Source organism: Sus scrofa, chromosome 17 (assembly GCF_000003025.6).
Source record: "Sus scrofa isolate TJ Tabasco breed Duroc chromosome 17, Sscrofa11.1, whole genome shotgun sequence".
Taxonomy (NCBI): Eukaryota; Metazoa; Chordata; class Mammalia; order Artiodactyla; family Suidae; genus Sus; species Sus scrofa.
The window spans coordinates 10738369-10751431 of record NC_010459.5 but is presented as its reverse complement, the minus strand read 5'-3'; the positions used below and the strand labels follow the sequence as shown (position 1 = coordinate 10751431).

At 57.4% G+C, this 13063-nt stretch overlaps 1 protein-coding gene across 1 annotated transcript; it reads left to right on the top strand.

Annotated features, from left to right (window-relative positions):
- On the top strand, positions 3836-8082 carry NKX6-3 (NK6 homeobox 3). The gene is made up of 3 exons (XM_003483884.3): positions 3836-4628; positions 6355-6524; positions 7811-8082. Exons 1-3 carry the CDS (start codon positions 4247-4249, stop codon positions 8042-8044), a joined length of 786 nt encoding a protein of 261 aa, XP_003483932.1. The 5' UTR covers positions 3836-4246; the 3' UTR covers positions 8045-8082.

Genomic DNA, 13063 nt, shown 5'->3' with positions numbered 1-13063 from the left:
ATGGGGGAGGGGGGGCTGGGCTGCACAGCCTCAGTGCCCCCAGCAGGCCAAGCCCCTCTGACCCCCCCCCACGCACACCCCGCGGAGAGGCGGCGGAGGGGCCCCCTCCTGACCACGCGCCCAGGAGCGGAGAGCGCAGGAGGAGAGACAGCGGCGGACCACCGGGAGGCCTCCCCTGGCCAGGACTGAGATCCTCCCGGGCCAGGGGCCCCGTCAGGGCAGGAAGGAGACAGAACGGCCGGCTGTTCCTCGCCTCGGTGCCATCAGGGAAGAGCCTTAAAGTTCCACCAGAGGCCCCCCCGCTCCCGCCCCAGCAGAGGGAGGCCCGAATCAGCACAACGCGCCCCGCGCGGCGCCGCCCAGGCCAGGAGAGGACTGGCAGGCTCTTCTCGCCCTCCCGAGGGCCACTGTTTTGTGGATGTGCAGTCACCTTCCTCCCTGCCGCTCTTCCGAGGTGTCCTCAGAACACATCCGAACCTTCCGAGTAGCACAGAAGCTCCCTCGATGTCACAGCCCCCGAGGCCGGCACCAGCGCACAGGGGATCCCCCCACCCCGTCCCGCCCCGCCACCTGTTCCGGCTGGGGTGGGCGGGGCGGGCCCAGCTCCCCGAGGGGCGCGCGGGGGAGAGGGCGCCCCGCCCCGAGGGGGCTGCGCGCAGAGCATCTCCGCCGGCCGGTCCCTCCGCCCAGCCCCGGCTGCCAGACTCGGTCAAGGCCAAGGAAGACAGGCGCAGGGCCGCCTCCCGCCGCGATCTGTCCCTGCCTCGCCCGGCGCCGCCGCTGCCGCCGCCGCCGCCACCGCCGCCGACCCAGTAGCCCCTGTAGAGCCGCGGCCTCGGCCCCGCTGCGCTTTGGCCCCCGCTCTGCCTGGCATGGCTGCTTGGCCCGCCGGCCCCCTCGGCCCCGGGCGGCATGCTGCGTCCGCTGCTAGTAGGGGCTGTTACGGGAGGGGTTTGGGGTCTCCACACGTTGCCTAGAGAATGCTGCAGTCTGCACCTTAGACGCTTTTTAGAAGTTTTGGAATTACCCTGATTTTTTAAATTGTTATGGAAAATGATTCTTTTTTTGACTCTCTCCCACCTGCTCTGTTCTCGGGAGGGAACCCCCCACCCCACTCTGATGTATAGACCATTCTCCCTACACCAGCTGAACAAATGTCAAAATTAATAAAGAAACCGACTTATGGCACAGGCCTCCATCTCGCCTTCCAGGCTCATCTTTAGGAAGTGGGTTGGGGGGAAGGGCGTGCTGGAGGAGTCGGGGGGTGGGGGGCGGTGATCCGTCTACAGGGAGGTCTGCACCCCGGGAAGGCCTGCACCGTCTCCCAACCTGGACGGCGGCCTTAGTCAGGACCGTCCACTCCTCAGACAGTAGAGCGGATTTCCGTCCCATCTAATGACTACCACGCAATGGAGGCAAGTCCAAGGTGGGCTGAGGAGGCACCACAAACACCAGGATAGTGGCTGAGCACACAGCGGGCATACTTAGGGGGACCTGCCCCCGGCCCCACCCAGCACTTCCTGTAAAGGCATCTGGCCCCTGAACTCAGTGCCACTCAGAGTTCAAGAACCTCCAAGAAAATCACTTTGTTCCCAAAGAGCTCCTAACACCATGCAACACTGGTCACCAAGTGGGCCTCAGTTTCTCCATCTGTCAAACAGGAGAAGGGATTAAGTGATGGCTAATGTCTCTCCAGATTGTCATCTCGGGGTTCCTGAACATAAATGCCTTTGTTGTGCTTGGTATGAAATAAGAACCAAATCATTTACTGAAGTTTTTGCTCCTCTTATGTCCACATGGTTGGTGGGGGCTGGGGGGAGGGGCAAATCTTAGTCACAGAGTCCTAGCAGCTCTTCCAGTCCTCACTCTGATTCTGAAGTTTCTCAGTATCAGAAAAGACACACAGGAGTTCCCTGGTGGCCTAGCAGTTAAGGATCTGGTGTTGTCACTGCTGTGGCTCAGGTTCAATCACTGGCCCGGGAACTTCCACATGCTGCATGGTGCAAAAAAAAAAAAAAGACACCCAGGCCAAGGGACCAGCCATAGCTGTGCACCAGTATCACCCAGAAAGTCACACCTGCCTGGATGGACTCCACTGACAACACTGGGAACTGGAATTCAGTTTCCCGAATGGTTGCGATGGACAGCTTTGCAGCACAGCCAGTTGAGACAGATGAAAACTTTTTTTTTTTTTTTTTTTTTGGTCTTTTTTGCCATTTCTTGGGCTGCTCTTGTGGCATATGGAGGTTCCCAGGCTAGGGGTCAAATCGGAGCTATAGCCACCGGCCTACACCAGAGCCACAGCAACGCGGGATCCAAGCTGCGACCTACACCACAGCTCATGGCAACGCCGGACCCTTAACCCACTGAGCAAGGCCAGGGATTGAACCTGCAACCTCATGGTTCCTAGTCAGATTCGTTAACCACTGAGCAATGACAGGAACTCCGAGAGAGATGAAAACATTTAATCCAAACTTATCCAGTTTTTAATCCAAATTTCCAGAAAAAGCATCAGCACAACCTTTTGTGAGGCCCTTCTTGAATTAACCTATATCATCTGTGCCATGGGAGCATGGCCAATTCCACCCCAAGCTGTTAACAGTTGTGTGGCTCTCTGTGAAAGGGAAGCCCTTCCTTAGGCCCAGGCCCTTGGCCTCCTGCTGGAAACCCAGGAGCAGGCTTGTCTCCATCTGCCTAAGGGTGACCACAGGCTGGTCAGAAAGGGCTTTGGGACTGCCAGGCGGAGGAGGGACAAAAGTCCATCAGTCTGGCAGCCACGGTTTTTCCTGCCATTTGGCATAAGGAGAGCAGTATCAAGCTGATTGCCATTAAAAAAAAAAGAAGAAGAAGAAGCAAAAGAAAAAAGAAACTGTGGGAAGGAGGCTGCTCCATGTAGAAACAACCCAAATTATTTACGTTTTTTTTCCTGTTTATAAAATGGGAGAGAGCTCCCCCCACCCTGTAGAGCCTTTATGTTGTAAAAATTCATTAGGACAAAAAAAAAAAAAGGCACATGGGTGTTCTAAAATTCAACTAGTCTCATCCATGCAATATTTACCGAGCGCCAACCACCGGACTGTCACAGGCACCCGCTGCTGAATCAACGGCCAGCTCAGCCATCAGAGATTTCCAACCCAGGTGCCAAGCAAGGCAGAACTTGGCAGAGGCACAGATGAGTCCTCAGAGGAGGAGGAGGAGGAAGGGAGGACAGAGGGGACCGGGAAAGGCTGCCCAGTGGCAGAGGCAGAGCTAGGAAGCACCCACAGCCAGCACACCTAGAGACGCCCCACTCCCACCACCTGCCCCAATCTGCCTGGCAGGCTCCCACCCCAGGCCTCGGGCCCCAAAGCCCAGCCTCCCCACTTACCCGGCCAAGCACGGAAATTGGGAAGGAAGCATCCGTGTTCAGATTGCACATTCCCCCAGAGGCTGGGGCATCTGCTCAGAAAGGGGTGCCTCAGCACAGCACCCACCCCCAAGCCCGGCCCCTTGCCTGAGGGGCAGCAGCTGCAGGAACTGTGACCTCCAGCTGCCCCAGTGTCTCCCACTTTTTCCTAGATGCTCACTGAGGGGTACCAAGAGCAGGTGGACCCTCTGAGAATGAACAGAGCCTCCAGAGCTTGCTCCTCCTCTCTCTCTCTCTCTCTCTCTCTCTTTCTCTCTCTCTCTCTCTCTCACACACACACACACACACACACACACACACACACACACACACACACACTGGCCGACTTTACAGTCAATCTTTTCAAAGTGCAATTTGTCTAGCAAAAGCCAATGTGAAGCCCGCGAGGCTTTCCACCAATGGCAACACGCCTCGGGCCGCTCAGCCAGTGTGGGGTCTGTATTCTAATGGGCCCCATCTTTATCAGGGAATGTTGCTTCTCTGAACTTGAAACTTCTCATGGAGGGTCCCCAGATTCCGTGGCAGAGCAGGGGCCTGAGCTGAGACCTGTGGGGAGAGCCCTGTGTCCCCGGGGCTGGGGACAGGGACAGAGGGCAGGGGCACTGGGAGTGCTCTCACCTGCCCCTGGAGCACCTGACTTCCCCAGGGCTGGGCTGACGTGTGTGCCGGCCCGGTGAGGGCTGGGCCGGATGCCGGGAAGGGAGGGCAGCCCGAAGCTGGGGCCGCTCTGACCCTCTGAAGCTGCCATGGGATTCTGGGCCAGGGCTTGGGGTCTCAGGCTCTAGGGGCCTGAAGTTGGGCTTCCGGCCTCCCCCCCAGGGCCCCATCAGAGGGGGGGCCATGGAGTCGAACCTGCAGGGCCCGTTCCTGCTGAACAACGCGCCGCTGGCTCAGTTCTCGGAGATGAAGGCCCCCGTGTGCCAGTACTCGGTGCAGAACTCTTTCTACAAGCTCAGCCCCCCGGGGCTGGGCCCCCAGCTGCCAGCGGGGACCCCTCACGGGATCACAGACATCCTGAGCAGACCCGTGGCCACGCCGAACAGCAGCCTCCTCTCCGGCTACCCCCACGTGGCCGGCTTTGGTGGTCTCGGCTCCCAGGGGGTCTACTACAGCCCCCAGGTGGGGAATTTCTCCAAGGCGGCCACGGAGTACCCCACCCGGACCCGGAACTGCTGGGCGGATGCGGGCCCCGACTGGCGAGGCGGGCGGCAGTGCGGCAACGGTGAGTATGCAGAGGAGGGGGCAGGAGTGGTGGGGTCCTTGGCCACCATCGGACAGCCCCCCGGGGGCTGTCCCTTCACCTGGGGCAGCACTGGGTTCTCCCCTCCCTGTCCCACCCCGGCTTCGCTTGGATGGGTGTCTCGATCCCCACTCCCCGGCCCTTACCAGCTGCCCTTCTGGAGAGCCTGGGTAAGACCCCACGGCCCACCCTCACCCTATGTAAGGTCCCATCACCCTACTTGTCCCACCCAGAGCCCGTGTCACCACTTCATCCAAGAGGGCAAATGCTGTCCCCAGTGAGGAGAACTTACCACTGCATCACCTTCCCTAAAGAGCCTCCTCGTGCGCTGGCAGCACTCGGGGACACCAGAAAGTACCCTGGCCCCATTGCAACCCCACACAATCAAGGGGGTCTCTTTCCTCTCTTGGTGGTTTACATCAACAGCAGTGGCCACACCGCCCAATCCCCAGGAGCACCCCACCCATCCCTGAGCTGTGATTGTCAGAGAGTTGGTCCGACTCTCCCCAGGATGCCAGTCAGGGGCTGGAGGAGGTGGCAGGACATCCATGGGCAGGTGACGCTTACCTGGGAGGCAGGGAGCATGTCAGTGGCTGCAGGAGCCATACCTGTACCCAGATCAGGGGACGGGGCAGAGGGAGCCTTGATTTCTCTCCCACCTCAGGGCTCCCCGCCCCATAATGGGGGCTTGGGGCAGCCAAGGAAAGCCTGCAGGCACCCCTGCCTCCCACCCACTGCTCTGAAGCCTCACACCCCTCATCAACCCCAAACACGGCCGGTCCCATGGGGGCCAAAGCCTCATCTCCCAGCACCTATTTTATAACCTGGTTTGGGGGTGCTTTAGGCTCTAAGCTGTCCCTCTCGCTCATCCCCATGTCCCCTACCCCCTACACACACACACAACCCCCTCTTCACACCCCTGCACCTCCACACGCAGGAAAATGTCTTGAGTCAGTGGCTAAATTAATGCAAGGGGACGGGGCTGAAGGTGACAGACACTCGGGAGGTCTCCTCCCCTTTCTGTGCTCGGGTTTCCTCACCTGCAATGTGAGGACACAGGACAGGGACTGTCAGGCTGCCCTGAACAAGGCCCAGCACGTGGGCCTTCTGCTTCCCCCGCCCCGCCCCCCACCCCCAGCTCCTTTCTGAGAGGCTGCCCTGGCCTGGGGGTGGGGAGTGGTCAGTTCTTGAGCTTCCGTGTCCAGACTCTCCAGTGGGGTTGAAGCCACATGACTCCCAGGCCTGGGGACAGGGAGAAGCAGCAACTTGAAGCCTGGGGTTCTGGTTTGCCTGGAACACCTGGAACATGGGATCCCAGAGCAAGAAGTGGGAGGGGAGGAATCCCCAGCCCCTAGGGCCTCGATTGTTGGTAGAAGGTGCCAAATCTGTGTCTTGGTGACTCTGAGACCCAGAGGAAAGTCCCCTTGCCCCTCAGGGCACAGTGACATCATTAAGTCATGGGGACAACCAGTTCTAAGCACCTCCGGCCCTAATTAGCTAAAAATCTGGGGCAGGCACCCTTGGGGGGGCCCGGGCCCCCCAGACAAGGCAGAGGTATGCTGCTTAAGTGAGAGGTCCCACGATACCCCAGCAACCTCAGTGGCTCCTCTGTACGTGAGCCTTCCCCGGGGTGGGGGGGAGGCAGGGCAGGGCTGGCACCCCTCCGCCATCACCCCCCCATTACCGCACACTTTCTTCCTCCCACCAGCCCCAGACCCCCTGAGCGACAGCATCCACAAGAAAAAGCACACCCGGCCCACCTTCACAGGACACCAGATCTTTGCCCTGGAGAAGACCTTCGAGCAGACCAAGTACTTGGCTGGCCCTGAGCGGGCACGGCTGGCATACTCACTGGGGATGACTGAGTCCCAGGTCAAGGTGAGTCTGTGCGGGAGGAGAAGGGGGTCTACCTGGCAGGATGAGAAGCTGCTTCCTGGGACAGAGGCAGCCTGGTTCTCCTGGCAGCTGCCAGCTCAGTGGGAGGCCGTCCTGGTGCTTGGGTACCACTTGCCCACCTAACCCAGCAGATGTAGTAATTACCATGCTGAGAGCCCACTGAAACCCTCACAGCCACCTTGAGGTGGGTCTTATTACCCATCGCACAGGTGAAGAAACAGTCTCAGCTGAGCCTCTTGCTTGAGGTCACCGGCTGGTAAAGGCACATTGGGAGACTGACCTGGATTATAAGTTTCTGACCTCATATCTTTCCTGCCTCTTCATGTTGAGGCTAGGAATTTCAAGAGCTGACACTTCAATTTCAAGAGCCTCTGGGCCGGATCAGAACTGGCTTCAGGCTTGTTCCGTTAACCAGCAAAACAAGTCTCGGTTCACCAGACTTTCAAGTGAATATCACCCTTCCTCTGGTGCCTGCCAGTGATGTCACGATGTAGGAGCCTCTGTCTGTGCCCAGCTCTGGGCCAAGCTTAGGAGAGGGCGGCCCCTCTCAAACTGCAGAACTCCGGCCTGAGCTGGATGGATACACCGGCTTCTGCCCCCAGGGTCCTGGGTGCCGCCTTGGCAACTTTGAGGCTCACTGTTCCCCTGTGGGGGCCTTTGGGTGGGAGGCGCAAAAGCAAGTTCTGAGCTATGCTGGAACTGCCCATCTCTGCCACAAGGTGGCAGGCTTGAGGGAAGAGGGCAGCAAAGGGGCGGCTAGGACCGGGGGTCTGGACTCTCAGGGAGCCGTGCACCTGCAGCCAACCAACCACCTCTGCAGCCCCCTTTGCCCTAAACTGGAGAGGAAAGGCTTTCCCACATTGCTTTGCTTCCTGGGGTACTTTCTGTCCTCAGCAATGAGCATATGTGATTTTTTGAAGTTGGGGGGAAATTATTCGTGAAGTTCAGTCAAGGTCTATGAGGTTAAAAGCATTTCAGCCCCTTTCACCCAAGTACCCAGATGGCAAAGGGGAGGACGATACAGGCAGAGAGGGTCACAGCTAAGCGAAAGGGCTCTGCTGCCCTCACATTTAGTTGTTTTTTGTTGCCTCCTTAAAAAAAAAAAAAAAAAAAAAAAAAGTAGTGTGAATAAGACAACTCCATTGCTGAGCCACTTATTCTATTATAAAAGTGAGGATGACGGGTCCTTGCCACCGAGAAGAGCCACCCTCCCCAAAGGGGCCCGGTGTGCGCCGCGTGCGCGATGCTCAGAATCCTTCTCTTCCCAGGTGTGGTTCCAGAACCGGAGGACCAAGTGGCGGAAGAAGAGCGCCCTGGAGCCCTCGTCCTCCACGCCCCGGGCCCCGGGCGGCGCAGGCGGGGACCGCCCCGCCTCGGAGAATGAGGACGACGAGTACAACAAGCCGCTGGACCCTGACTCCGACGACGAGAAGATCCGGCTGCTGCTCCGCAAGCACCGCGCCGCCTTCTCGGTGCTCAGCCTGGGCGCGCACGGTGTCTGACCCCGCCGGGCGGCCTCGGCGTCCCCGCAAGGCGCTAACTGGGGGCAGTGGCGGCGGAGGAGGGAGGGGGGCGGGGGAGGGGCGGGGCAGGAGGACTGAAGGGGAGGCTGGAGGACCGAGCGGGAGGACGGAGGACGGAGCGGGAGGATGGATGGAGGACAGAGGGAGGATGGATGAAGGATGGAGGGGACGAAGAGGAGGGAGACCTGGAGGAGGATGCAGGGAGGAGGAGAAGAGGGCGGGGCAGAGGGGGAGAAGGAGGCCGGACTCCTAAGGGAGGAGGCGCAAAGACGCAGATGTGCACCTGTCCTGAGATCCGGCGCCCCCTCTGCCCTCCTGCATCCCGGTGGACCCAGGCACGGCCCTGCCAGCTCAACAGATTCTAGGTGCACATGTAGATGGAAACGACCAGGGGTCTGCAGCCAGCATACGGGCCGTGGGGTCCCAGAAACACCACAGTGATAGCTAAGGGGGTGCGGGGCTTCCCCCAGGGAAGCTGTTAGCTCAGCAGGGGTCTCCTGCCTCTCTGCTGCTCCGGGAGACAGGAACCAGGGTGCTGGGGCCAGATCAGTTGCGAGCTGACTGCAGAAGCAGGGCTGGCCTGACCAGGGGCCCCCCTCGGCCTTTGGCACAGGAAGGATCCCACTTGAGGGGTGGGAGCCAAAAACCTAACCCAGGAGTTCCCGTTGTGGCTCAGTGGGTTAGGAATCTGACTAGTATCCATGAGGTTTCGGGTTCCATCCCTGACCCCGCTCAGCGGGTTAAGGATCCCGCATTGCCCTGAGCTGTGGTGTAGGTCGCAGACTTGCTGGCAGCTCCAATTCAGCCCCTAGCCTGGGAACTTCCATGTGTGCAGGTGCGGCCCTAAAAGGAAAAAAAAAAAATCCATTCAAAAACTTAACCCAGGCTGGAGGAAACCCTTCCCAGGGAGGGGACGTGGGTCCCAGCAAAGAAGGAACACCCCTGACAACCCCAACTCAAGGACTAAGTTCCTGGAGGGAGCTGCCGGCCTGTGATCCTTTCTCCTTTGCCCTCAGAGGGATTCCCTCCTTCCCCCCCACCCCACCCTCCCCCCACTCCTCCCTGACTCCACCGGACAGGAAGAGATTAGAAGTCCCCAAAGAGCAGAGTTGTAGCCAGAAGGCTGGGTGCAAGGACAGGACACGGGGGCAGAAGAGAGTATCCACGGGGGAGGGACTCGGGGCAGGAAGGGCCCTCAGAAACCCCTGCCCCTCCCATGTGGTCACCACACAGAGAAGGAGAGGACCTGCCGGTAGGGGCTGCACCCCAGGCTTGCATGGAACCCACGGCCCTCCTGGGTTTCCTGGGCTTCCTGGAGGCCTGGCTGCAGAGCCGGTTTTGCCCAGGATGCTGCCCAGCAGGGGGGAGGGGCTGGGGGAAGCGGGAGGGGGGCAAGGCCCTAGAGGAACGCGGCACCAAAGGGCCCAGGTGTTTGCGTATCTTCACTGGTTTTTAAAAAAATCAAGAGTGAAAATAAAAGCCCTAGAAGCCTCCCCTGGCTCATGTGCTTCCATGAAATTGGCCTTGGGATGTGCCAGCTGCGGTGGTGGTGGGGCTCCTGGAGGGCAGCACTTCTGCCCGGGGTGGAGGGGAGGTCAGGGCTCTGGGAGTCAGGAAACCTCAGGCATAGGCCAAGCTGAAGTCTTGCTGGGACATGCCAGGCAACATCGTAGTAGAGAAACTAGAGTTTAGCCGGGTCCCTGACCTCCAGGAGTTTGTAGCCTTGCATGGGAAATTATCTGCTGGGAATTAGACACCAGAAGGAAAAACTCCCGGGACAGAGAATAGCCACACCCACACTGACCAGACACCTACTAGCCCCACCCACGTGGAAGGCTGGAGGTACGGATTGACTCCCTTGCATGGATGAGAAAACAGAGACCCAGAAAGGACCTAAATCAAGTCTCAGAAGTAGGACAAGGCCTCCCGAGCTGATGCCCAGGCCCTCATGTCTACAGGGAGGGGAAACCCTCAATGCCTTTGCAGTAAAACCAGAGGCTAGAAGGTCAGGTGCTTTCAGGAACCATCTCTTCGAACACCTACAAGGCCTCCGAGCTGGAAGCAGCAGCCCCAAGTCCTTGTCCGAGCCCTTGGGCCCTCAAGATGTGAGAATCTGGCTGGTGGAGTCAGCCTGAGGTGGGAAGGAGGGTGTGAGGGCCTCTCAGAAATGGAGGCATCCACTCTTCATCACAACCCTACTGGACCCAGAGAAAGGGCGGGGGCGGGGGGGGGAGGCATAACACGATGAAGGATGCTTTTGAACTCTAACCCTCCCTCTGCCATGAGCCGCGCCCTGGAGGTCTCTCCGTCTAAGGTGGGGAGGAAATAAACAAGACCTCCTCTGTGTGCTCCTGGCCACAAGCTGACTCGGGTGTCCTGGGCCAGGCCCCACAGCTGTGCTGCAGCAGGTGGAACAACTACCTGGGGGGACCCAGGACCTGCTGATCACAGCCACAGAGACAAAACACAAGGTCAAGGATTTGCTGAGCGATTTGAGGAGAGTCTTGAGGCCTGCCGGCTGGAGGAGCTGTCAACATAATCCAGGTGCCAAGTCACAAGGCAGATGTGGAAGAGGAAGCCAGGGACCAGAAAACCCATGCTCCTTTGCTTTCTTTTTAAGCCTATTACAGTCCTAACGGCCCTATCATCCCTATAATTCTTGCCTATCTGATTCACATTGTTTGGGGTTTGTATTAAATCAAGCCTAGGGCAAGTTATTCCCCCCCTCCCCAGGAAACATCTGCTGAGCTAAACAAAACTTCCTCCAATCTCCAAGTTCTGGGACACCTGCCACCGGAAACTCTGGGTCAAGAATTCCAACCTTCCCTGTGTCCCCCTACCTCACCCCTGCCCTCAAGCACACGTGTGTTAGCGTGTGAGCACAGATAGGTAAGTGCTTGTGTGTAGCTGGGGAGAACTCAGGGTTATTTCATTTCATCCATTGTAAAGAAACCACACACACACACACACACACACACACACACACACACCACGCCTTTTGTTTTTTGCTTTTTTAAAAAAATTTTGGCCATGCCCGGAGCATGCAGAAGTTTCCAGGTCAGGGATCAAACCCAAGCCACAGCAGTGACAACGCTGGATCCTTAACTAATAGGCCACCAGGGAACCACCCCCCCCACCAACCTTCCCTTTTTTATTTCTGGTCACAAGGGGCCTTCTGGTATATGCTGAGTTAAAAAAGAAATGAGTTCCCTTCGTGATGTAGCGGAAATGAATCCAACTAGGAACCATGAGATTGTGGGTTTGATTACTGGCCTCACTCAGTGGGTTAAGGATCCAGCTTTGCCGTGAGCTGTGGTGTAGGTCGCAGACACGGCTCAGATCCAGCATTTCTGTGGCTGTAGTGTAAGCCGGCAGCTGTAGCTCCGGTTCGATCCTCAGCCTGGGAACTTCCATGTGCCGCAGGTGCGGCCCTAAAAAGACAAAAGACAAAAAAAAAAAAAAAAGAAAAAAAAAAAGAAATAAGCTACATTACTTTTAGGCTATTCATGCTTCTTGCAACTTCCCTCCTACCCCATCACAAACTTTTCAAGGATGAGCAAGGGGCAAGAAATTCAGTCCTGGGCACGGAGCTTTGCCCTGACGGCAGCCCAGGCGCCTCCAAGAGGCAGGCACAGGTTCTGCCTCATCAGACTTCATGTTTGTGGCTCTCAGTGTAGGAAGGACCAAGGACATGTCCCCAGCAGAGGTGGGCAGGGGGTGAAGGTAGGGATGGCAGTATGTTAGCAGGTTCTGAATGATCATGCCCTAATGGCAACAAAGAGGAGGTTGGGGAGTTCCCACTGTGCCTCAGTGGGGCTAAGAACCTGACACGGTGTCCGTGAAGATGTGGGTTAAGGATCCAGTTTTGTTGTTATTATTGTTATTGTTTTCTTTGTCTTTTTCTTTTCTTTTTTTCTTTTTAGGGCCACACAACATATGGAAGTTCCCAGGCTAGGGATTGTTCCAGAGCTGCAGCTGCTGGCCTACACACCACAGCCACAGCAATGCGGGATCTGAGCCACGTCTGTGACCTACACCACAGCTCATGGCAACGCCAGATCCTTAGAGCTGGGCTCAAATGCTGGCCCCACCACCCTGGGTGCTTGTGCGTGTGATTTAACCTCCAGGCCTTGGTTTATCCATCTGTAAGATGGGAATAATAGACATACCTTGCGGGGTCTCTGTAAGATCAGAACTCACAAGCATGTCTGGCGTATACAGACACTCAACAGTATCTGCTGTGTTATTCCGAGAGGGCTACGGAGGCAAACAGTCCCGAATTCGAGTCTCCATGTCACCAAGTAGCTGCTGGGTCATTGTGACAAAGTTGTCTGAAATGCAGTTCCATCATCTGTAGAGTGAGGCTGATAACCAGCTCTGTAAGGCCCAGCAGAAGATGAAACGGAATCACACAAGGTGTAAAAACGGTGTGAGTAGTCACACATCAGTGTGTTCACACTCCCTCCTTCCTCCTCAAATTCACTAGGAAGCAGCAGAGCCAGAGTGGACAGTGGGACCAGCAAGTTCAAAAGTCACAATCACCCATTCCTGTGAAAACCTAAGCCTTGGCAATTCAGCCCCTACCTGCAGATTGGGAGGACTTGCTGGTGAGCAGGTGCATTTACCTGCTAAACACCTGAGGTTCTGGACTCTTGAGCGGGGAGGCAACCCAGATGCTGAGGGCTGAAGTCAGATTGCAGATGTGGTTCTTTTTCTCTTCTTTCTTTCTTTTTTTTTTTTTTTTTTTTTTTTTTTTTCCTTTTAGGGCTGCGTCTGCAGCAGAGGGGTGGAATTGGTGTTGCAACTAAGGGCTAAGCCACAGCCACAGCAACACCAGATCCGAGCCACATCTGTGACCTACCCTCAGCTTGGCTCAAAACTGCACCCTTGGAGTTCCCATTGTGGTCAGCAGGTTATAGAACCCAAAGAGCCTCTGTGAGATATGGGTTCGATCCCTGGCCTTGCTCAGCGGGTTAAGGATCCTGCGTTGCTGGGAGC

What these genes read in the sequence shown, in the direction of transcription:
- NKX6-3 (XM_003483884.3), top strand. Translation starts at nt 4,247, where the DNA reads ATGGAGTCGAACCTGCAGGGCCCGTTCCTGCTGAACAACGCGCCGCTG. An exon ending in CGGGCGGCAGTGCGGCAACG is followed by an intron (nt 4,629 to 6,354) that starts GTGAGTATGCAG and finishes TCCTCCCACCAG; the next exon opens with CCCCAGACCCCCTGAGCGAC. An exon ending in TGACTGAGTCCCAGGTCAAG is followed by an intron (nt 6,525 to 7,810) that starts GTGAGTCTGTGC and finishes TTCTCTTCCCAG; the next exon opens with GTGTGGTTCCAGAACCGGAG.